The 24,549-nt window shown below is 41.5% G+C and overlaps 1 protein-coding gene across 7 annotated transcripts in view; it reads right to left on the bottom strand.

Annotated features, from left to right (window-relative positions):
- The window catches only part of PALM2AKAP2 (PALM2 and AKAP2 fusion), a 283,007-nt gene that overhangs the window by 103,276 nt on the left and 155,182 nt on the right, over nt 1-24,549 (bottom strand). For all 7 annotated transcript variants that reach the window (XM_052778157.1, XM_052778159.1, XM_052778158.1 and 4 more), the window contains one exon: nt 11,909-11,991. In XM_052778157.1, the coding sequence (XP_052634117.1) occupies nt 11,909-11,991 (83 nt within the window). The remainder of the gene's footprint in view (nt 1-11,908; nt 11,992-24,549) is intronic.

The following is a 24,549-nucleotide window of genomic DNA, read 5'->3' as shown; positions in this document are numbered from 1 at the left end:
TGCCATCCTTGATGCCCTCTTGAACATCATCCTGATCTAATAGATCCTATTTGAGGTGAAGAAATACACAATATTTAAGGTGTGGGCAAACCATGGATTCATACAGTGCCACAATGATGTTTTTCTCTTAACAATTAGTATTTCATGAAGAGTTTTTGAGCACAGAGCTGATGTTTGTATGGAGCTGTCTGTCATAACCCTGAGATTTTACTCATGCCATGGGCAGTTCAGAGCCCAGCATTTTACACGATTGTTTCTCCATGTGCATCATTTCACATTTACCTACGCTGAATTTCTTATATCGCCCAGTCAGCCTCATAATGTCCTTGTGTAGTTCTTCACAGTCTTATTATTACTGACCTGAGTAAATTAATATCACTGATGAACTTTGCTATTTCACTCCATTCCCCAGTAAGATATGAGTACACTGAAGAACACAAGTCCCAGCATTGACCTTTGCAGAACCCCACACCACCCAGCACCTCCCTCCATTGTGACAACTGGTCATTTATTCCTGCACTTTGCATTTTATCTTCTAAGCAATTACTGAGCCATAACAGGGCTTTCCCTCTTGTTGCTATCACTGCTTAGTCTCCTTAAAAGCTTTTGTCAAGAGCCTGTTAGAAACCCAGTCTGATATGGAAATTAGATCACCCTTATCCACACTTTTGTTGACCCTTTCAGAGACCTCCAAGAGGTTTGTTTAAGGCAGGACTTTACAGCAGCAATGTTGACTCTTCCCAGACAGATTGCATTAATCCAGGTGTCCTTTAGTTCTAACCCAATTAGCATCTCTGTATTTGCACAGTACAGGCACGAGGTTTGCAGACCTCTAGTTCTCCAGAGTCTGTACTGAAGTTTAGCATCACATTTGCCACCCTCCACCCTAGAAGTGCCAATGTTTTAAATGGGAGGTTACATGCTGCTATTGGTAATTCAGCTGCTGCACCCTCTGGTGAGAACTCAAGGACACAGATGCTCACACACAGGTACGTGCTACCCGAATGCCATGGTAGTGAAAAAGGCTTATAATAAAAGCTAATGGTATAAGGAAATAGATGCATACCTGTGTAACTGCAGACCTGTAAGCCGGTGCTATTAATGTGAGTAAGAAGCTACCTTAGTAATTAACTGTATGTGGCCATGACCCTCTTTGCAAATGTATGTGTCTGAAAGCACACACAGTATGGTACAGACAAAGCCCCACCAAGGTCTTTAACCCAGGGAACTGTTTGTCACTGTTATTCTCTGTATCTGCAGCCATCTTTTTTTTCTCTTTCATACTTTGCTGTAAATCCTCTGGATCAAGGGTGGCCTTTTTTAATGCACATTTTTTACTTGCCACTAGCATATGGCAGGGGAAGGAGGAAGGGAGACCAGCTCTGAGTAGGGGTGTTTCAGCCACACCATCTAGGAACGTTCCCAGAAATGTCTGCAATTCAGTTACCTGCCCAAAGACAGGACTCCTACCCTTTGTCCTTCTAGGGCACGGTGCAGCTGTGCAGTGCACACGCTAGAACTGCAGTACAGCTTCCATTCAGCTTATTTGCGGGGAGTGGGCAGGGAGCAAAGGAAAGCTGCACCTCCAACACCTGACTGAAGCAACTGTGCATGGACCTGCATCACTGCTCACACCCACCAGCCTGCCCCACAGGTGTAAGGTCTGTACTCCCACAGGTAAGTATGCCATCCAAATGGCAATGTGGGGCTGTGGAGGAGAGAGAGAGGAAGAGGAGCATGAGGCTTGCATCCCTTTTGGATGTTTCACAGGTCTGACTGTGTTTGTTGGGTTCTTAGAAACTTCAGCTGCTAGAAACAGAATAAGCCAGTTATCACAAGGGAGGGATGAAAATCAATCAGTCTTTTTTAGTTGCAGAAAACTTCAGAACCATGCAGAAAGGTACCCTCCAGGTACCCTACACCCTCAGAAACATAATTAAAATAAGCATAGTCCACTCTCATGCTTTTTTTTTTTTTTTTTTTTCCCCCAAGGCCTTGAGTTTTGGATACTGGCAATACCGCACTGTAGACAAAAATCTGTGAATTCATAGCAACCAAAGATGTTACACTGCCAAAGGGGGAACTTCAGAGCTCCACTTCCTGGGTTCCCACCCCTCTGCCCTTTTGTTCCAACAGTTACCTTCTCCTCCTCTCTTGCTTACTGGCCTCATATAGGATTGGACAGAACTGCGTGACTACAGCACAGATTTTGTTCCATTAGATCAAGAAATATCACAAATGACACTGATATGGTTTGAATGTATTTTTTTTTCCTCTTATGACAGGGATGCATTTATTAAGTATTAATTAGGTAACGCATGACTGATATACCACAGAGGAAATCAAATATGATTTCACTGTGTATATTTTAATGAGTTTTCCCTATTGCTTCTAATTTGCATTTTCAACAGTTACAACAACAGAAGAAAATTACGTCTTAAAGTTTTGTTTTAAAGATATATTTTGTTAACGGTCTGTAATTTTTTACAGCATTACAGAGGGCTTCAGGTAGGGGGAAGAAGGAATTAATCTTTGCCAGAATGCAACCTTCCCTAATTTTTACTGTGAAGTTAAAATACCTTTACCTAAATAATGAACTGCAACATTAGTCAGTATTGCTCTAAAAACTCTGAAAGTAGGAAAAGTATAAAGATCAGCTGCATTAACCCAATATTTGTGAAGAAAATAAGTTATTTTTAACACTCAAATGACAGTTCCTCGCCCGTCATTCCCTTTCAGACCTGCTTTATGTGCCCTGTGAACTGAAAACAGATATGTCACCCCCAGTATTACCTCATTCCTCCTCCAACAACTGACCAATATACATCCCAAGGCTGTGCTGAACATGTAGAAAAAACTGACAAGAACAGATCCTGAGATTAGTGTGACATCCTTGGGAAAGCTCAAGGAAGTGTGACCGCATAGCTGAACTTCTGCTTGTAGGGGGCTGCAAAACTGAGGATGTTTTTCTACATACATAGCCTGTGGACAAGAGGACTAGTGCCACTGTAGTCGGTGGGAACCGCAGACACTCAACACCTCTAACAACTGGGCCACATGCTTATGTGAGACCTTGTTATTATACAAAAAGGCTCTTATTTCTCATCTTTTTTTCTCTGCCACATGAGCTGACCTAGTTTACAATCTGCCTCTGTACAGATGCGTCCTCTTCCATGGGCAGAAAGAGGACAGAGCCATTGCCAACAAAGCGTGCCTGGAGTTAGGAAGGGGAAGAGACACAGGGCAGCTCAGGATGGGGAGATAAAGAGAAGGAAATGAAAGACAAAGATGTTTGGAGGAGACAAGAGAGAAATAGGGAGAGAAGAGAGCAAAGCTGTATCTGTATCTGCTGCTCCTGCTTTATCCAGGAGACAGAAGAGTTACTCAGAGTCTTTGCTTTGGGACTTTGTCAGTATATTGGAGCCTAGTTTCAGTGAGGCAGATTTTTTTATTGTTATGTGGTGAACCTTCAAATGGAGAATAATTCAAAGGGGATACCTCTTCCTGTTAGGAAGAAGTTATTTCAGGCTGCTGTTTTACAGCCCAGCACACTGTTCTTGTTCTCTATGAATTCCCAAAGATGCTGAGAGCAGTGCAGAATAAAGGAAGGAAGGAAAATACTGTGATAATGATGCTGGATATGCCAGGCACTTTTATAACATTTATAAAATGAAATGCAGTCCTGAAAGGTGATGCCTGATCTGGTAGCCTCCACACTGAATTTCACTTAGTATGAAAAATGAGTTTTGCTTGGGATGCAGATTTTTAAGTGTCTTAGATTAGCTGTCAGAAATTTTGTGATTAGATTAGTTTTCCTTTCCTTGTGGTTCTGGTTATTTGTCTGACTGCAGAATAACATGCAGATGAGCTGAATGAGGGAATGCATGGGCTTGCGGTAATGCGTGTGAGATGAAAATGGTACTTCTGTGTATTCTCTGTGCATTTATAGAACTAATGAATGCAGAGATCCATCAGTCCGTTAGCAGAAGAGCTGTGGGAAGTTTGGAGGTCACATTCATAAATGCTTTATACTCAGTACGGGGATGAAATGTTGAGTATTACAGAGGCAGGGAGCTGCCGGTAGGGAACTGACTGGAGATCCCTGTTCTATTCCTGGCATTGCTGATGACCTGTGATGTGACTGAAGGCAAGTCACTTTCTCTTATTTGTCTATATGAGTTGATGAATTTTGGTACAGGGACTGCCTTTTAGTGGGTGTTTGCAGAACATAACGGGACCTCAGATGTGATTAGGGAGTTCAAATACTAATGTAGTATGAACTTTAAAGTTATTTTCTGAAGTTATTCAGCTGACTAACAGGCTCATTTACACACATCTATTATGTGGTGGAATAGCTTGGCAAGATCTCTATCGGCAGCTAGCTACATGAGTAATCTCATTGACTTAAATGTGACTGCTTGAGAGAGTAATGTTTTACTACTGGCTCCATAAACTGTTTTAGTCATCATCAGCTTACAAACTACTTGCGTAGCCCTGCCAGCACTTACCACACAGTGTACTATATTTTACTGCGAGCAATTCTGTCACAGGAGTAATACCCAGTAGTAACTGTTTGTGTAATCTACGCCCACGTGAAGTTACTCTGTTCTGCAGTTGCAAAGACAGCCTAGTTTCACTGGCATTGTGTTCTCTTTGGTTCACAGAAACTGTTAGTTCCCCTTCACAAGAAATCCAAAGAAGTATTCAGTACCTGTGATGTTGTAAGGAAGAAAATTTTTTTATTGCTGCCTGTGGGGATACCGCTGCATAACTGACTCATGGCGCTCCCTCCTTCTTGTGGAATATGCAGTCATTGCAAATCTGGAGCTGTAAGGTTTCACTTAAAGCTCTTCACAGTCTCACTCCAGCTAATGTTTCTGCTTTGATTACTCCTGCCTTATCTTATTCTCTTTGTACCCTCCTCGACAATAGCCCCTGTTTCTTTCCCCTACTGTGGGCTTTGTGTCTCCTTTCAGTCTGTTCCTTTTCCTAAGCGCAGAAAAAAATCCCATTCAGTAGTATCCCTCTTTTATTCTACAAATCCCTCTTTCAAGTCTGCTCCATCAGTAACACCAACATAAGGCAGTCCTGAAAGATGGCTTGCCTGTGTCCAGCTTGCCTGGTTGAGCCTGAACATCCTCAGGGGCAAGGAGCGTATCTCTATATATTTTCTGAATTACTGCATGAATAGGAAGAGCCATATAAATATAGCACTACTTGTTACCACAGCGTTACATATTCAACATCTATATCAACTGCTGGGGCAAGATAATCACAGACTACAGTACTTCAACAATTATATACAGTTGCATATTGTTCCTCCAACTAAACAGGCATAGCAAAAAAGATTTAAAGAGCAATCATTATTTCAGAAATAGGGAACCTCTGTAACTCTTCTGTGCAGTACTTGAATAGCATATTCGCACAAAGAGCATTTGTTTGTGTACTAAAGAGCTTGATCCAAAGCCCAATGGAGGCTCTTCCAATGCATTCAATGGGCTTTGGATTAAGTCCTTCCTGAGGAACAGATGCAGGGTTTTATTCACTACCACTAGAACAATAAAAATGACAAGACAAAGAATAAAGTTGTCTACAGAGAATAAAGCAGTGTTGTCCCACAGCAGCTTAAATACTCTATAGTTAAAAGAAAGTCCTGTAGAGTTAGTAAAATTGTTGGTGTAGCTCATTCACAAAATAGACAGTTCAGAAATGTTTAAATATCTGCACATAAACACCCAAACACAGTGTATTTCACTGAGTATTCAACTTCTCAGTATTTGCAAGGGCTGAGTTATTAATGTAAGTACAAATTCCAGTTGTGCAAACAAAGATAACGCAGAAATAGTTTGTTGCAATTAATCATCAAAACTGCGATGGAAGAGAGAGCTGGAAATGTTTTTATGCCGTGGCTCTTAGATGGATGTGAAGTGTTTACTGAGACCTCAGCTAGAGGCAGGCTTTCCTTTAGTAAGTTTATCTCATTCAACATAATGATTTCTTATCTGACTGGTAGATGTTATCAAAATGTAAGCAATAATGAGTGTTGAGGAGCAGAGACATTTGCCCCTGCAGGAAAAACTGGGGCCAGAGCCACCCCAGGAAAAAGAGTCTGACAAGGGAGATAAGCAACTGTGGGAGACACCAGAGACTGGACTGAAGTAAAAGTGGCAGCAAATGAGAAGCACAATTAGCAGAAACTAAACTGGGTGGGAACTTGGGTCTTGTAGCAGAGACAAAATATGAAGGGAAGCTGATCAGAGGGTTTTGAGAGGTCTGGGTAGCTCTTGTAAAGAGATCTGTTGGGAAAGAGAGCATGAAAGCAGCACACAAAACAGGCTGGTTTTTTGAAACACCTGCAAGGATTTATGTAGAGAGTAGAAATTGGGAAAGAAGCCTGGATTAGAAGAGGTTGCAGTCATAGCAAAAAAGACCCTCGTGATGAATATGTGGAGAGACTGGTGGATTTTGAAAGAGCTAAGGGACTGGCAGGGTCTGGTGCAAGAAAGTGTGATAACCAGAAAAGGACGTTACACAAAACTTTTTATACCAGGAAAGAAAGAGGGAATCAAGAGCTGATAAATGATATCACACAAAACTATGTCTGTAACTATTAAAAATAATACCATTTAAATTTTACCTGCTCGCATTTAAATGTTCCTAACTTTTTCAGCCTGCAAGTAGCAGCCTCAGAAACAAGTCAGTACTCCTAAATTCTGTACGTTTAATTACCAGGCAAAGCCAACACAGTGCTTACTCCAGTTCCAAACATTAACGAAAGGCAGAAAGGCACATTTTGTCATACCATCTTTTCCTGGAGGGTTGCCACAGGTGTGCTCTGACAATTATGGAGAAGAGAAATCCTTCCGTCTTTGCTTTTACTTGTACATGATGAACCCTATCAGCTTCCAGGGACTGAAATCCCTACTACGTAGAAGAAGGACAGCAAGACCCTCTTGCCGTACTCCTAATGTTTCCACCTTTATGTTGCCACAGCCTTAATGAGCGGTCCTGCAATTCTTGATACCTTTTAATCTTCTGAGTTTTACACATTGAATTACAAATCTTCAGCAGTTAAGCTGCCTTCTCTACACATTTTACCTAGCCTGCCCTATATTCAAGGCTGGATGCTTGCTCCTTCCAGCACTATCCCAGTGGTGTTAAATGCCTCCGACTGGGACGTGTCATTTGCTGCAGGGTGGATGGCAATACTAGAAATGATTAAGTGAGAAAACCAAGCCTACCTGAAGGTCCTCAGAAAGTCGGAGACAAGTGGATAATTCTCAGGGAAGAAATTCTTTGTCTCATGACAAAGAATGTTTTTCTCCCCTCAAACAATCTCACAGTTCCCTAAAGATGTGTCTGTTTCTTGAATTAGAAAGGGAACAGGCCCAATGACTAAACCCATGGCCAGCCTGAAGGGCTGGCTGTCCCTGCAGTAAGCCGAGGTCTTAGCTTCACAGCATTTTCCAATCATTAGAACTGAAATCAGGCAAAATGAAACTGTAATGAGATGATAAGACAAGCTGATTATAAGGCTGCTAATTAAAAATACACAGTATTCTGTATGGAAATCCAGCTCTGCTCTACGAAACTGCTGTGCATTTTAATGTCTTAACTCACATACTGTCGGAGAAGGTAATCTTACTTGTCTTTGGATATGAAGGTAGGTAGGCATGTTTTATGCAGGCACCACAGCTTGACAATCTTCTTACTTTGCTTTGACAGTTTCCATGCAGAGCCACAGAAATAAAATTACAATGCCAGAGGTCAAACATAATGCCTCTGATCGCTTTGAATGACTGACGATCTTCTGGCTTCCCTGACCAATGTTGCCTGCCTCGGTCATGATACGAAGACCCATTTGAGAGCAATTAGCAGAGACCATAACTGGAAATGAACTCTTAGCTGTGTGCTGTGACATGCAGTGCAATAACTCAGATTAATCCTCTCTGTTACCAAGCCCAGCTCTGCTGACTTCAGCACAAGGTGAGCTGTGGCCAGGACCAGGGATGGAGAGAATGACCTGGGAAAACTGGTGATGAGACCTGGCAGGAACCAACTGGGGAAAGTGTCATCTGCAGAAAATAAACTATTTTACTCCTTGAAGCAGGCTTGTAGCTTGCTTTGGATTTTTACTGCACACGTGTCTCTGAATTTCAGCAGCACCCCTCCATGGCTGGTGTGGCAGCAAGATACACGTCCTAAACTGCCTGAAGGGTCAGGGAGGAGGGGATATAAGGCCATGCAGGCTTACACTTCGAAAGATGACCAGGGATTTTTGCTGTCTGGCCTCACAAGCTTCAGATAATGTACTGTGCAGAAAGAGCATCTCCCCATTAAACTGCCCCAGAGTGCTGAAAATATCAAAACTGCTGTCATTTCGAGTTATCTGTAAAGTTTTCAGCCACAATGCATTCATGGCAGCAGGGCAAGGGGGGGCATACAGGGAAGGGTTTGTGTCCTGGATCTGTTTGGATTTTTTTTGTTGTTTTTAAGCAGCTGCCCAGTGAAATTAATTAATCTTTCCAGAGATTCCTGGACTCACATAGGTTCTTTGGTGATACAATCTTTCATAAAACCAATGAAAGAGCAAATTGAAGTTCTATATCTCTCATAAAATATTCCAGCAAAATAGCAGCATACTTTTCACTGCAAGACAAATTCTTTCAGCCTACTGCTGATCCTTTTACAGTCATAAAAGTTGTACTGAAATTAGGAGTTCACCAAGATAATCTCCCAGCCTCCTGTACAGCAGTGTTGCAGAGAAGCCAAATAGTGTATACGTATGTCTTCTTCCTTGTTACCAGTCAGCAGTAATGATGGTGGAAAAAAACCCAGAAAAACAGCTGCAGTTTATGCTACTCCCACACACATAGACGTTCTCCTTTTGAGCAAAAGCTGCAAGAAAGGCTCAGTAATAGAGTACGTGGTATTCTGAACCTGCAGTCCAAAAAGAGCTGCAGGCATAACAGGATGTGTTTTAAACACAACAATGAAGAGGCAGTATTTTGCTATTTAGCAAAGAAAGAAGAAACATAAAAAACTCTAAGGTCATTCATAAACTTTCACTTGTTCAACAATAGGTCCAGCCTGGCTAGTTCTGAGCACATTACATGGAGTGGCTCTTTCGGAGGATCATATTTTTCTTTTCTTGTAAGGGAGAGTATTACTATGCTTCCTGACTAGGATCAAGTGTAACATTTGTTTACTGATCCATATCCTGTCTTCACTGGTTGTGAATGTCATTATCTATCAATTACCATTGACTTGAACCATACATCAAGAGCACAGTCTGGACCTAGGGTAGCTTGTTGCTTCTTGTTAATAGTTTGTGGTCCACATCCTAGCTTGGAGTAAGTAGGGCATTGAAAATAACACAGATGCAGATTTCTATTTCCTGACTTTTAATAATTGAGAATCTACTTTATCTTAATATCATCAAAAAAATATTGCAGCTAGGTCTGCATAGATTCTTTCAGAGTTAATCTAAAATTGCTGGTTTTCTTATATGAAAATAACGTTTCCCATTTGACTGTTTAGCGATAGAAAGGACAATTGTTTTGGGTTTGTCTCTTTCAGCAAATGCAAGCTCAGAAGAGTTTATATTCAGCTGATCCATATAGTCTTTGCCTCAAGCACCAGGCTTCTCCCTTCCACAAATTGTTAGCAAATTATTAAAGAAAATTTCAGCACTTCATCATTTGCTGTAACTAAATTAATTTTCTTCCATGCTGGAAAGTATACTCTCATGGACTTTATTGACTTTCCTGTGCTAGTATTTTGCTGATTCTGCTCACGCTGTGTCAGTGGCAGCACTGAGTCAGCCTCCCTCTTACAAAGTTCTGCCATTAAACCTCCTCCTTCAGTGGGGGGTCATTATTAAAAAAATGAGAACTCTTTTTTAAAACCAAGGAGAAAACAATGCTAAGTCAGATTTTGTTCTGCGTGGTGTTACACTCCCAAGCATTGGAAGTACTGTGTTATTAAAACACATTGCATTCCACAGTCATTGAACCTTTTTTCCCCTCTTACTTAAGTACGACCTTAGCTTAAGCCAGAGAAAGTTAGGGACTGATTAAACTCTAGCTCAGAGCTTTCCCAGCAGTCCTACAGGTCCTGCTTGCAATATATGAGCTGCCATAAAGCGATACTACGCTGAGCAGAACACTGATAGCAACCAGTGCAAAATGTCTGGAAATGCCTGTGCAAGTCCATGCTCCAGCTGCAGTCAGAATGATTTAAATATCTGATTTAACCATAACATGAAAGTTTCATTTTGACGGCTTTGCATTATCAATTTGAACCTTACTCTTATTGTTTGTGTTGTAAATTATTTGCCTAAAGAAAGGTGGATTCTCACTGGCTGATATGCCTGAGGACATTTTGGTTTCCTGCTTTGCATAGATTTAACCTTGAATTTGGTCATTGTTTTTAATAGCCAGGAGTATGAAATTCTGTGCTATATTGTCCATTCTAAATTGTTAACCACATATAGTCAGTTTCATATTTGTTGTTTATTAGCAGATCTGTTTTGTTTTGTTTTTTTTTCAAACATCAGATTAATCCAGACCCTTTTGGATTTTATTAGCACTTAAATAAAAACTGTGGGAAACCTGGATTTTAAGAAAATTATTAATTTTTTTTTTAAATGATAAATGCAACTAGTAAATATGATTAGAAAAATCTAAGAAAAGGTTTTCAAAACATGTTTTGCATTTACATGTTCCTCATTTAAAAAAAGTTTTTTGCAGGTGCTGACCTTAGCTGATTATTCAACATGGCCTTTAAGATCTTAAAGCTAGCTAATCTGAGCTTCACATACCAGTTTTTACTATTAGACCAGAAGACTATTAGACCAGAAGAAGATATGAACTTGCTGCATTTTTATCTTTAAATGCTTCTCTAAACGAAAGAGTTAGTTATTGGGCTAAATTTAACTAACTATAATTTAAGAAAAAATTCCTTTGCTTCTACAGCAGAAGTCTGAAATCTGCCTCATCGGTTTCATCTGAACCAGTTTTACTATTTTAATTTAATTTAAAGAAATGTAAAAGACTAAAGTAAATTTAGGCATTAATATGGGCTGGGTATACCCAAGTTTGCATCTTTATTTAATAATCCCTTTATAATAAAAAATTGTTGGAGAGGCCTTTAGTTTTTAACATGGTTGTTTTTGTCTTTAGATGTATGTGATTCATGCTCAGCAGTGTCAGCAACCCCGAGGATGAACATCTTGGCCCTGCAGGAATCAACTTGCCCATTCACTCCCTTTCCATTCCCACCACCTTATTGATGAATTAATTTGCTGCTGTTAAAAACACCTGGCTGCACACAATCACACTGAGAACAGAGAAAAAGGAATATCCCCATCACGCCTTTTCCAGCAAGCTGGCATGTTTCCACATGCCACCCAGCCACACCAGGCTACCAGGTGAGGGCAACGCATGTCAGATGCTTGCCCTCTTCATGCTGATGAGCTGCTCGTGTGCGGGTTTCCAGCAGATGGAAGGAGGTGGGGTAGCAGTAACTACAGAAGGGCTTGAGAAGAGGAGAAGGTGCAAGGGAAGACGTGTGGGGGATTGACTGATGGTGAGGAAAGATTGAGCATTTGTTTGACACCATCTTGCAGTGAGTTGCCAGGATTATTTAACAAGATCCCCCAAAACTTTTACTGAAGGTCCTCCTAATCCCAACCGTTGCATCAGGCTTTCAAATAGTTAGGAGGAGACCCTGCAGTAGTCAAGCGAATGCGGTTTACACCAATGGGGTCTGCTGTGCAAACTACTCCCCCCATGACAACCTCCTCGCAGCTGAAGGTGTGGCCCATCCCACCGAGCATGGGGTGCCATCAAGCATTATGTTTGAGTGCAGCGCAGATCCCACAAGGACGCGGTGGGAGAAGACTTACCCCTGCACCCTCCTCAGCTTTAGGACTTTCACAGGAGCACGGTCCCGGCAGGTCCCTTGGCAGCATATCCAATCCTCCTGCGCCTACAAAACCAAAGACATTTTATTGCCTATGGGAGAATATGCATGGCTGAGAGGTTGCTTTGCTTTGCTTGGATCCATTTCTACCAGCCACGCTCTGTCGCCAGCCCGGTATTTCGTCAGCGTTGTTAAAGAAAGCAGAAAGGGTACAAAAACAATGACTGAAAAATATCTTTGCCAGCTGGAGACAGCTCTGCATGCTGTAGAGAGGCTGCCACGGCTGGGAGAAAATGCAGCAGGTGCTTAATGGGTTGACACAGCACGCCAAGGCTCAGGAAGGACACACTCCATTTCAGCCCCTGCAGTGGCCATCCCTGTCCCTAGTGTGGTGCCCAGTGCCAGGGCTGGGGCTGCCCTGGTCCCTGATGGTGTGGTGGGATGTCCCTGGCTGTCAGGTCCAGCCTTGCCACCCCCAGGGAGCCTCCCAGACACAGGTTGCTCTGTGCTTGCCTGTGTTGCTGTGCTGAAGGGCTGCCTGTGCTCACACCATCCCTGGGATGAGCTCATCCCGTCCTGGGGAGAAGCCAGAGGACATTTGAGCGCTTCTGTGCATCCCGAGGGAAGGGTAACTAAGAGCATCTAGGACCTTAACTATGAGCATCTCATTAGCCAACACTGTCAGCCAGGCAGTAGTCACAACTGCTTATCGGGTGAGGTCAGGCTACAGGTGCAGCTTGCAGGGCATGGTGCCAGCAGCCTGTTTGTCCTGTCTGGAAGAAGAACCTCTGCACTTTCATTTCTACATCAAGCTTAAGCCTTGAAGAAGGTAAGAACATACCTGCTGATTTCCCCTCCAGGGACAGTCTTGCTTAAGCATAGCTAGCCACAGACAGCTGTTTGATTGCTTTTGGAGTTTCCACAGCAATGGCAATAATTACAATAAATAATGGTGGATTAGAGTCAGATTAAATCAGTGAATATTTTCTAAACTGTGAAATTAAATTATAGGGTTACACTTTCTCCTCTATAGAGGATAAGGATGTATAAGGATTTATATAACATCTCCAGTAGCACTGTTGAATGTACACAGTCACACTGAGAATACATTGAATAATGTTCCTTGTGTACCACAGCACTGTGTGCACCTACTAAATTTGAAATACAGCTCATGTAATAATACAGTTTGAAATGGCTCTGTAGTCCTTGGTCAATACAAGGACAGTTATTCATGCCCTCTGCTGCTACTTCACTCTATAATCTTGAGTGTGTCTCTTCAAACCACTACTGTTTTTGTATAGTCCACAGTTGTGTTACGATTACTTATGCAAAAGGATCTGTACTTCAGAGATGCCCTTTGCTTATTTGTTGCTCCAGCAGACAGTGGCACATGCTAACAGTGCTAGCTTGAGCTGTAGTCTACCTATGGGTACATGGAGGCACTGACTACACATCTGTATCTTTCTTTCTAACAGTATTGGCTGGTGGGTTTTCCTGCTTTGGGAAATTGGGACCTTTTTTTCTTGTTGTGCTCTCAGCACTCTGGAATAGTCCACAAAGCCAGAGGTCTAATCCTCTGACTTTACCACAGGACTGATACTTCCTTTGCATTCATCTGTGCTGGGGTTCCCCTAGAGCATTGCTGCTTGGAAGGTGGTGCTGCAGAAAAGGCATCTAGTTTATTCTGTCCTGATTTCTTCCTTCTGCTGTTTTTTCTTCTTTCCAGCTCACTTTGATAGTTTTATTCACGCTAATCTCAGGCCAAAAGGACCTTCCTTGTTAGATGTCTGCAGAGCATTTTAGCATAGTGGGCCTCTGATTGTCTACTGATACCTATATGCTCTCCTGCTATTCAAATACAGATGTAAAATAAAGCTGTGTGCATTTTTTTACCACTTCACTAAAACATCCCTTCATACTCAGGTCCCTGTGCATCTTTTTCTGCAGTATATTTGGAACTGTGAAGCCTTCAGCATGTTGTCCTTGTGTGGATGCCTCTGTTTGCATCAGCAAGTAGCTGTGCAGTAGGAGTGGATCAGAGGATGGGAACGGTTGGTGCTGTCATCTCTAGATCCATATTATAAGTATTTCCAGGATTTAATGTCAGACTAGATTTAGTCTGATTCCCTGGACTGAATGTTACCACAGCGTCAGAAGGAGTAGTACTTGATTTGAATATTTGTGTTTCCACTAGGTTTGAAAAGTATTTCATATGACCCTGCAGAAGAGTTTCTGGTTTGGTTTCCTCCAAAGGGACTCTTGCCTGTGACTCAACAGTCTCATCACATAGTGTGAATTACTCCACATCTGAATGAGTTGCAAGTGTGGTTGAGGAAAGAGGAAGGAGTTCACTAAAAACCATACTACTGGTATGTAGCATATGGTATGTAGTAGCAACTACATACTACTACTACATACTACTACTGTTCTTTGCTGAAGTGCTGATGTATATGCAGCCTATGCCCACCAAGAAAGGGCAGTCTGCTGACTAGGATGCTAAATGGAGTTGTGGGTTGCCTAATTTCGCCCCTGTGACACAACTAGCATTCTGCATAGCCCATGGTAGGCACTGGTATTGACTTAAGGTGTCCACCTGTAAAGTGGTGTTCGCCATTGATGTGGCAACACATGAAAGATGAAGAAGAGAGCATTACAGCGGTAATACATGTACTTAACAAGAAAAAAAGTCACGAAAGTCCAAGGCCTAGAAATTAACACACATAAGAAAAGGATAGATTTCCCCCAAATCTCACAAACTTACAAATACCATAAGCCTGAATAGACTTCATCTCCACACTCTGTATTTGATGACAGGACATATCTGCCACAGCATGGACCTCTGACTTGATCTGCATGAAGGACATGGCAACTTTATAATCATCCTTGGATTAAAAAAAAAAATCCCAAGCGTGTTCACATCCATGGACATGATGTAAGGCTGCACATAGTACCAGTTCATGCTGCCATTAGCACAGCTAAAGTTTTACATCTACCATCGTCTGTACAGCAGTGATGAAGTAACTCAACCAGAACAGCTGCAGGGCAGCTCCATCAGCACTATTGGAGCTCAGCGGCTTTTCATCCATCTCTGTGCATGCTAGCTCCACTTCTGTGTAGCACTGTGCTGACTTATTTGTTTCCTTTTATTTGCTGTTGATTTCAACTGTGAATAGGGTTTGATGGATGACAGGAGTTTAACAATGAAGAGGACCGGACAATACAACAGGAATGAAGCTGAGCTAACAGTCTCTTTCCTTAAGAGATGTATCCATGCAGACTTAGGAGAGAAATCAAGGTGCAGCTAATAAGAAGGAATTTGGGCTCTCAGCTCAGCAGCAGCAGCCAAGAGAGAAAGGAACGGATGTTGTCAAGACAGGAAGGATGAAATTTAAGTGTAAGAGGCAGATGCCCAGTTCCTGGTGATAGAGTTGGCAGTGGAAGTGCAGAATATGGATGAAAAATAGAGGTACTGATGTAGGATCTGGAAAACTGCTGTGCATACCCACTCATTGCTCTTAACAAGCAAGGGGAGACTTTAGCAGTTCATTCCTTAATCACAGTTCTTCGTGGTCAGCATTGTGACCGTGGGGGAAGCACCTCTGTGTTGGTCAGCAGTGACCTAGGGCAGTACATTCATCTCAGGGATGCTTGCTGCATCCATCTCAGTCTGTCAGCCCCTTTGGATTTCTGCTCTACTTCTATAGGATCTGGACAAAGAAAGGAATCTTTAAGGTGCAATTCAGCTACTGAAGTATGTGAACTTTCTACAGGGCCCCACAACTCCCTTAGAAAGTCCTTCACAAATGCAAAAATTACCCAGAAACTGCAGACTTAGGCTGTTAATTTTGCTATTTGTTTTAGCTACAGAGTGCTCTGTGTTTTCAGCATATAGACTCCATTCCTGTGTTGTTACGCTGGTGGGAAATAACTCTGAGCCCTGTATTATACAACCGTTAATTCTGGGGTAGGCTGTATCCATCTGAAACCTGATAGCCTACATCCTCTTGCAAAAGAAACTGGTGCAGTAAACGGACAGGTTGTAGCATAAGAGGAGGTGAATCAGGGAACACCTTTAGGGCAAAGATTTGTCTCCTCAGAGGAAAAGGTAGATAAAGCACTTATGGGTATTCACCAGGAAAACTCCTGCAGTGATTGAATCATACTGAATCAAGCCTTCTTCATTTCTCACATGATAGTCATTTATACCTGCTATAAAAGGTTAAGACATAGTCAAATGTTCACTTGCATGGCAGCTGGAGCAGTTTAAGATTTATTATGCTTTTCCACTGAGACAGGTTGTTTGCGGGAGCAGTTTTAGTCCATTTCAGAGCCAAGCCAGGTTGCACACATGTGCCAAAAGGACATGTTACTACTCCCAGTTTGGCCCTCTCTGCTGGCTGGAGGGTGCTGCCATCTCAGATCTACTGGCTGGTCTGTTGCTCACCAGAGTGCATCCTGCCCTGTTCAGATTGGAAGGAAACAGGCCAGCTCCAACCTTGTAAATCCTGGATCATCACTAAATGGGCCCATTTGGTCTTGAACAGGCCAAGAAGGCAATTTATTAGAGCAACTATTTTCACTTGACTTGAACCACAGGGATTCCTGCTGTTTCTCTGTCTGCTTTCTTTCAGCTACATATGACTTGTCATTAAAAACAAAAGCTGAACTACATCCTTGTGTTGCTATCTTGGCAGTGCCCAGCTGAGCCAGCGGACAGATGCCATGTTAAACTACAAAGTAGGTTTTGTCACCAATTATTCCTGTGAATAATAAAAGGTCATTCAGAAAAATAAAATCCTCAAATAACAAGAGGGAGAGAAAAAAAAAGACACAGTCTAGGAAAAAAGACCTTTCAGCAAGAGTGCTGTTATGTTTATGTATTGAACCACTAAACGGCTTAGTGGCTTCATGGAGTTCAGATTGGGAGAGGTCACATATCAGCATGAAGACAAAGGCATAACGTAAGTGGTGAAGAAAACCACTCATTTATCTGTTTTTTGCACTTTTCTTTAATATACACTATGCTTAGGCATTGCATCCTTATTATATTTTGAAGGAAGGAATGAAACTTCCTTACCCTTTTAACCATGATTTGAGGGCTCACATCTAAGAGTTAAGAAAAGATTTTAGTCTCAATTTCCACAGAATATTCAGTCTTAAAAAAAATATTATGGAGGCTGCTGTAAGTGCCACTTCTCTTGTGATGTGAGTGTCTCTCTGATAGCAATTGTCTTAAGAGCACTATCTCATTTAATCTGTTTTTCTGCATCTGATAGTGGTGTTATTCACTGGGGTGGGTGCACAGGTTATAGAGCTAATGGCACAATTATCTTTTGCTGATTTGCTTTTCTCTTCCAAATTTCCCCCCCCCCCCCCCCCCCAGCTTTCACAGTATGATGTATTTTGGACTTAAATACAAATAAGGCAAAAATCTCCCTACTAGGGACCCTAGGGTTAGTAGGAGGGAAGTCACACCTTCTTACACCCCATTAAGAAGGAGCCTTGGCTGGTGCTGTTCCTCAGAGAGTGCTGGTTGGATTGTGACCATGCCAGAAGCACTGTGCTGCATCTATACTAAGAACAGGTGTCAAAGGCTCAGTCTCCAAAATTCAGATGCACATTTTAGTTGCACATGTAGTCTGGTGCCATTTTGGGAAATGCCTAAACAGACTTTACATTGGTGGTTGCAGACAGAGTAGTTAAAACCATTTCAGATCTCCATCACTGAGATGGATTAGGTCTCCTCAGCTCAGTCAGGCTTTCAGGAGTGATTTGAACTAGCCCAGGTTAGCAATACCCTGACATAAATTTTGCATGCTTCAATTGTGTGGTAAGTAATGGCAGCTTGGGATAACAGCTGTACCTTCAGCCATTCAGTATCCAGCTTTGTCCCTTATTTGTTTTAATGAAGAATTTCTACCTACCAACATAATTTATTTCTGGTGACCAGCAGTGATGAACTAATGTTGGTTCAGATTATGCATGCATTTTATCACAGATTTAACCCTGTGGGCAAAACCCTCTCAATAGTTAGTTGTAGTAGCATAAAATATCTGCAAGTGTGCTATGAAGTTCACCATTTCTACTATGAAGCTAGCAAAAAGCCCTCAGAACTATAATCTACATATATTTTGCAATGAAACCTTAAGTATAGACCAGCCCTAAGGTTAAAGCTATTCTAGAGAATGAGATTGCAATGTTGCTTAGAAAATTGCTCCCAATCTCAGCAATCTTGTTCACAGTGAACAGTTTATGATGAAACTGAGAGAGAAACACTGAAGTTTTTGGACAAAAAAATGTCTGCAGGAAATAGCCTAAAACTCTGACATGAATTGGGTGGCATGAAGAAGGGAAAAACTGTGAATTTTGTTTCTCTTACTTGTAATAATTTGTTTTGGAGTACATTCTCTTATTTGGAAATACCAGGTAAGAAGTGTGATGTTCCATCATCAAAAAAGCAGATAGCCTCCTAGCTTTGCCTAGAGTTAGTTGCTGTATGTGGCAGCAGTGCAGCCAAACAATTAATTCATTGCCTTGCACAAGGCTTTAAAAATAGCAGAGAACTCCTTGAATGGTATAAAGAAGGGAAGCACAAGTTACTCATGCAAATTCTTTTTAATCATGAAATCTTAAGCTCAATTGCAGGAAGAAAGCAGAAGGTAGCAGAAAGATTATCTGCTACTGATAACTATACTAGTAGAGAGAAAAGCCATCAGTTACACAAGCAGTGCTGAAAGTGCATGGCTGTAATGCTGTGAGGGAGACAAATAGCCCGTGGTGCTCATGTCACTGCATCTGCCTGGAGGATTTCTTGCCCCCAAGAAATGCATGTGTGTAAATACCAGAAAGATGAGTTTCTAACCCTCTCAGCAGAGCTAACAGAGGACTGCAATAGCTGTGTCCAATTTCCTTAACTGCAAAGTGAGACAGTTTATCTCCTGTCTTCATCACACTAATTTTGCCCACGCTGAAGCAGACAAGGCATATTTTTATGACCCCTGCTGTTACCTGGAGTTAGACCTGCAGCTGCATGTACCAACAGTTGGGAGTGCTACATGCATATGTGGAAGATGCTATGGATGCACCTCCAACAGTCAAAAGTGGTATAAATCCAGCTAAATCTAATTTCCTCTTCAGTGACTTTAAGCAGCAGGCAGGACATTCAGCATTAGTGGATACTACTGCTGAAGTAAATGACCATAGGTTTGCAGCGTACCTGGTAGTAAAGGGAAGAAGGCAATCTCAATTTTTTAGCAAACTATGTCTTTAGATGACTCTTCCAATTATACTTTTCTGCTCTTCCCTGTAATGAACAACCAGCCTGGCTCAATAGGGTAAGTCCTTATATGTGTCAGATTGCATTACTGAGGAGGAGGAGGGACAATCATACTCTGCTGACATTTAGCTGCAGGTAATAGAGTGCATATAAGAGGATCTATCACTGTCAATTTTCCTCTCACCTCATGATCTCCTTCAGGGGTCACATTCTGGATCTGGTTTGCATTTGGAGATCTGACAAAAGTAGCAGGCTCACTGAAGGCGCAGTAGACATGATTGAACTGCACACATCCACCGTGGACTGAAGGCACAGTAGACATGATTGAACTGCACACATCCACCGTGGATTTAGGAATAAACAGGTGTAGTTTATACTGAGAAGCCTCCTTGCACACTGCTAAAAAAGCCATACGGCAAGATTTTCACAGTTAACCCAGGAGTTAAACAAATAAAACAAGGGGGTTTTACAGCATAAGACCCTGAAGAAGTATTTCAGTCCTTGACACGGCAACAGCAAGACCCCTGAGTAGTCTGAGAGCTGGCTTACCTGCCTGATTAGATTGTAGTTTTTAAGGGCCAAACTGCAATGAGGCAGACCCAGCCCAAACTGCCTGGACTGGCCTAATGTTTGACCTCCAGTTTTGCATACTTTTGAGTTAAGATTGTACTGTCAGTTGCTTTGAAGAAATGTGCAATTTTTTTCTATCATCAGACAAATTTGTATCAGCACTTTACTGCAAAACTAAAACTGCCAGTTTTGCTTGACAGAAGATGGTATTAATTAATGCCTTGTCACTATCTTCTGTTGTGGTAATGTGCCAGGTATGAAAGAACCCACCCCAAGCCTGCATTTGTACTAGACAGACTTGTTAGTGCAAATCCTGTAAATTCTGCAATGGCAGAGTCAAAGCTTGTTCTTCCCTAGACAGGCACATGAGAGTTGAAAGGTGCAGGCGAACTGGTGTTATCATGGCATGAGCCATGACACTGCTCAAAGCCGTGCAAGCCAGGAGAGTGGACCCTTTTGGGACAGATATTTGTTTCACCTGAAGTTAAGAGTAGAACTATTATCTGTGAGAAGAGATCCAGAGCACCGAACAGTGTTAGTAATTTTATAGTCAAATTAAAATCACTGCTTGATGTAAGATTAATATAGTCTGACTTTTAACAAAAGGACATCAGAGAGAAGATCCCAGTGTTTAAAGATGAAGACACCTGTCTTCACCTAAACTTAGCTGTGCTGCATGGTAATCAGTTTCAGTCATTTCAGAGGAGTACTTATAGAGTAAGTTATTGCTCAATTAGAGAAGATGTATCAGCCTCTGGCCTCTGTGGATAAGGTTGGCAATCTTAGAAAATGACATGTAATTAGGAAAAATTATAGTGTTTGCTTTCAAAGTACTATTTGTTTTCCCAAAAAAGCAAACTGAGAGGCAAACATAATATCCAGATATGGTATATTCTCCTCAGTTATTCACATATCACCTCCCTAGAATTAAAATAGGTAGTGAAATGTTTCATTTCCCAGCCACAACATTCAAAAGAGGCATGACTTGCTGGCCAAAACTCCAGTGATGTTTCTTGTCCAAGCCATATGCTTGAAAGAGTTCAATAAAGGATTGCTTGGCTCTCTAATAGAGGAAGAGATCAAATGCTTTGAAAGCAAAACCAAACTAAAAAGAAAATAAATTGTGATTTTGGTGTCATGATATTGGGCTACATTTTGTACCTAAAAGGTTTAATATTTAAGGAAACATCACAAGTTAATGTGCAATGTCAAATGATGCCACTTCCATCACTTCCTAGCCAATACTTAGGGCATTATGAGAAGTGTAACAAGCTGCACTTCATGAGTAGTTTTTGAGTCCTGCTGCACAGAGATGGGCTAACTGGGTATAACTTTCCAGGCTGTCCCGCACTTTGGGGACTCATGTAAAGATGGAATCCTGAAACATAAAACCTGGATTCTGCCTGGGAGGCCCACAAAACCTCCACATTAATAAACATGACAGGAGATTAAAGAGGTGCTTTCTGTGCTTCCTAAATGAGCACAGGCCAGCCATGTATTCCCAAGGGGACAGGATCCTGGCTTTGTCCTCTCTCAGTTCTTCAAAGTCACATGTGCTCCTTAAAGCATGCCCTGCTGATGCAATGCAAAAACTCTGACTCTTGTGTCCATGGTATGCTAAACATGGCTCTTCAAGGGTAGAACAAACAGCTACAGCATAATCCAAAGTCAATAAGAAAATGCTGGTTGACTTCTGCAGACTTGTGGAAATTATCAACTCAGTTCTACTTGTTCTCTCTCAGCTGTTTTTCTGTCCCGTGATGTGCATTGTCTAAATTTGAAATTAAAAACATTCCTGAGGCAATGTTTTTACACACTTGCATTCCACAGTGTGTCAAAGAACAGCTAAGGCTGATGCTTTGCCTTTGTTAGCTATGCTTGTATTTAAGTTTTAGGAGCCTCATGATTTTAGCTTACAGCACCCTCATTACCTGCTGGGGTAGAACTCATGTGCAAGGCAGTCCCATGATGTGATAGGTTTCCCTGCCTGATGAGGCAGTCCATCTGTGCAGGCCACACTAAAGTGGAAGCTGATGCATGGACAATATATATATGACCAGGGAGTTTTTGCAGAGCTTGAGCCTTGAGCCTACATGGGGATGTGCTAAAGCTGTGATAAACAAAACTGACCTCCTTTTAAAATGTAGCTTTTGTAGTGTACGTGCATCTCCCTTTATCTGTCCTATTTCTTTGATTCCCTCCACTCCTCCTTAGCATGAACAGTGAGGAGTGTTGATTCAGTTAAGTGTCTTCCTAAGAGAATTAGCTACCCTGTTGAGAAAAAGCAGCGTAGAGCCTGTACCAGAGTACCAATAAACATTTTTCACAGCTCTCGTCCTGACAATAAGCCCATAATACCAGTGGAATAGAGCATGAAGAAAGCATAAAATTACATCAGGGCTTCAATTAACTTTCATATTACCTGTAACTCAAATACTTATTGCTTCTGTGCTAGAGTTATTACAGATTTTACACTGTAACATTTTAAAGAGACACCCTGCCCTGTAGAGAGATTCTAGCTCTGAAAACAAAGAAAGATCAGGAAATTTCAAATGGTTTAAGAGTAAGGCCCGAAATGTCAAGCTGCACATTCAAACCTTTACTGTTGAAATCTAGCAAGCTAAGTTTCTTGTGGAATTTCTAAAAATTAGAAATGTATTAGAAAGCCTCTTTTTGAAAGAACCACTGTGCTTTCATGTCAGGTCTTGCCTGGAAGATGAAACTGTGGACACTTAATGAATAGACGAGAGGTGGTTTTTGGTGTTTTTTTGTTTTGTTTGGTTTGGTTGCTTGCTTTCCTTTAAATTACAACCAAATGACTTGATCTTCAGCAGCTCTCAATTTGTGAATAGTTCAGTCTGAGTTTAAATTAAGTTCATGGCTGCTTCTTCCTTTATTCAGGCTATTCAAATGTTCTCTTTACAACATGCACTGAGTAACAGATAAAAATAACTGTCATGCTTAATTTATTTTAACCGTGCAGGTAGGTTGTTTGGATTTTCCACATTCTGTTGCCGAGAGCAACAACGAGTCTTCTCCTAGCTCAGTAAAAGACAGTTTCTAAGAACACAAGAAATGCCTCACTGGAACAGAGCAATGGCCTTTGACAGCAGCAGTTAGAGACTTCATATAGGAAGAACACCTGCACTCAGTCTGTATCTTCAGACCTTCCCCTGTACTTCCTCCATCATCCACAATCACTAGATTAGGGATGTTGTTAGACACATCTCTGCCTTGTCCCTTTAATACCTTTTCTGGATCTGCTATCCATTGGTTTGTTAACATGGAGACATTTATCTGTCTGGTTTTCTTTCTTTTTTTTTTTCTGTATAACACATCATCATCTACATGGTATGTGAACTACCATGTTTAGCACTGCCAGCTCAGAAACCTCTGAGGAAGACAGACAATGAATCTGTGTACTGTTTTGAGTTATGATTTGCTAAATGGCTTAGTAATTTTGAATGTCTAAGATATGACTGCAAAGGGATTGAATGCTCAGGAATTCAAACATTCACAGTCAGAATTTCAGGCCACCTTAAAAGAACATCACATAGTATCCAGAAGCAGAGGCAGTCAAAATAGTCATAACTTTCAGGAATGTTAGCCTCTAGCAATGTTTGTTGCAGAGAAAGGATCAGCAGAATTGGTTCACATTCAGTTTGAACACCCTATTTAATAAGGAATTAGGTTAGCATAGAAAGACAGATGGCAAGAGCAGACAAGACAGTTTGAGACCCAAGGCCTAATTCAGCTTTGACATAGCTAAGCTGAATGGCCATTGAAGTCAATGAGATGTTCACATGTTTGTATTGGGGCTGAATTTGCTTCCCTATGTTTAGCAGAAAGAGATGAATAGTTGAATTCACATAGAATTTTTTTTTGTTGTTTAGAAAACAAGGATGGTCATATGAAATTTTCAGTGCTACCCTAAAGCCTACACTTTAAAACCTAATAGACTTTATGAGCAGAGATGCTTCCTGCATAATGCAAATATAGTTGAGAGACAGTGCCTGGCCTAAGGCTTTGTATGAACATAATGGAAATAAACAGATGGAGACACAAGCAGAGGCTTGTTCACTGCAACCTAAGTGGAATGGGACTATGAATCCTTGTTCCTTGAATCTGAGCTATGTCTCTCATTTTCGTGTTTCTGCAAGAGTCACTGTTAGGTGCCCAACTCAGCTTAGAATTATAAGGGGAAATATATTCATTCTCTAAATAAACAGTCGGAGAATAAGCATTGGAAGCTAGCCATTTCTGCTTTTCCCTTTTTAGTGCCTTCAGCTATGGGGGATCTGAGAATGCAGGGAGACTAACGGGGTACCAAATAGTCTCCCTTGTCTTCACCTGGGGGACTGTTCACCTTTTGCTTTTTAATGGATCAGTGTTTGCCAAGTGGCTTCTGGTTTGTAATTAGTTATTTTATTTTGGCTATAAAATGAAAAGGTAGATCTTATCCTGGTAAAAACGGATATTACTTTGCATTTGCTGTTGTGTAATGACATCTCTGGCTATGGTGGTTTAAGGCATATTGATTGCCCTGCCTGCCTCTGTGAGGGTGCTCCTGCTGAAAATCAGTGAGTCAGGTAATCCTCAACAGAAAACTGTGCATTAGTTGAGACTGAGTTACCAGAATGTTGCAGAAAATTGAAAAACAAAAGAAAAAGGAAGGCATAGCATTTATGTTCTTGTGCTTTTTGTGCCCTCCAAAAACGTTGTCAGAATGCTGCGTGTGCAAGGAAGCAGGAAAAGATGCCTAATGGGAACAGTCATGC

The sequence above is a fragment of the Harpia harpyja genome, chromosome Z, assembly GCF_026419915.1.
Source record: "Harpia harpyja isolate bHarHar1 chromosome Z, bHarHar1 primary haplotype, whole genome shotgun sequence".
Taxonomy (NCBI): Eukaryota; Metazoa; Chordata; class Aves; order Accipitriformes; family Accipitridae; genus Harpia; species Harpia harpyja.
The sequence above is the reverse complement of the archived record's forward strand: the minus strand, read 5'-3'. Positions and strand labels throughout refer to the sequence as shown.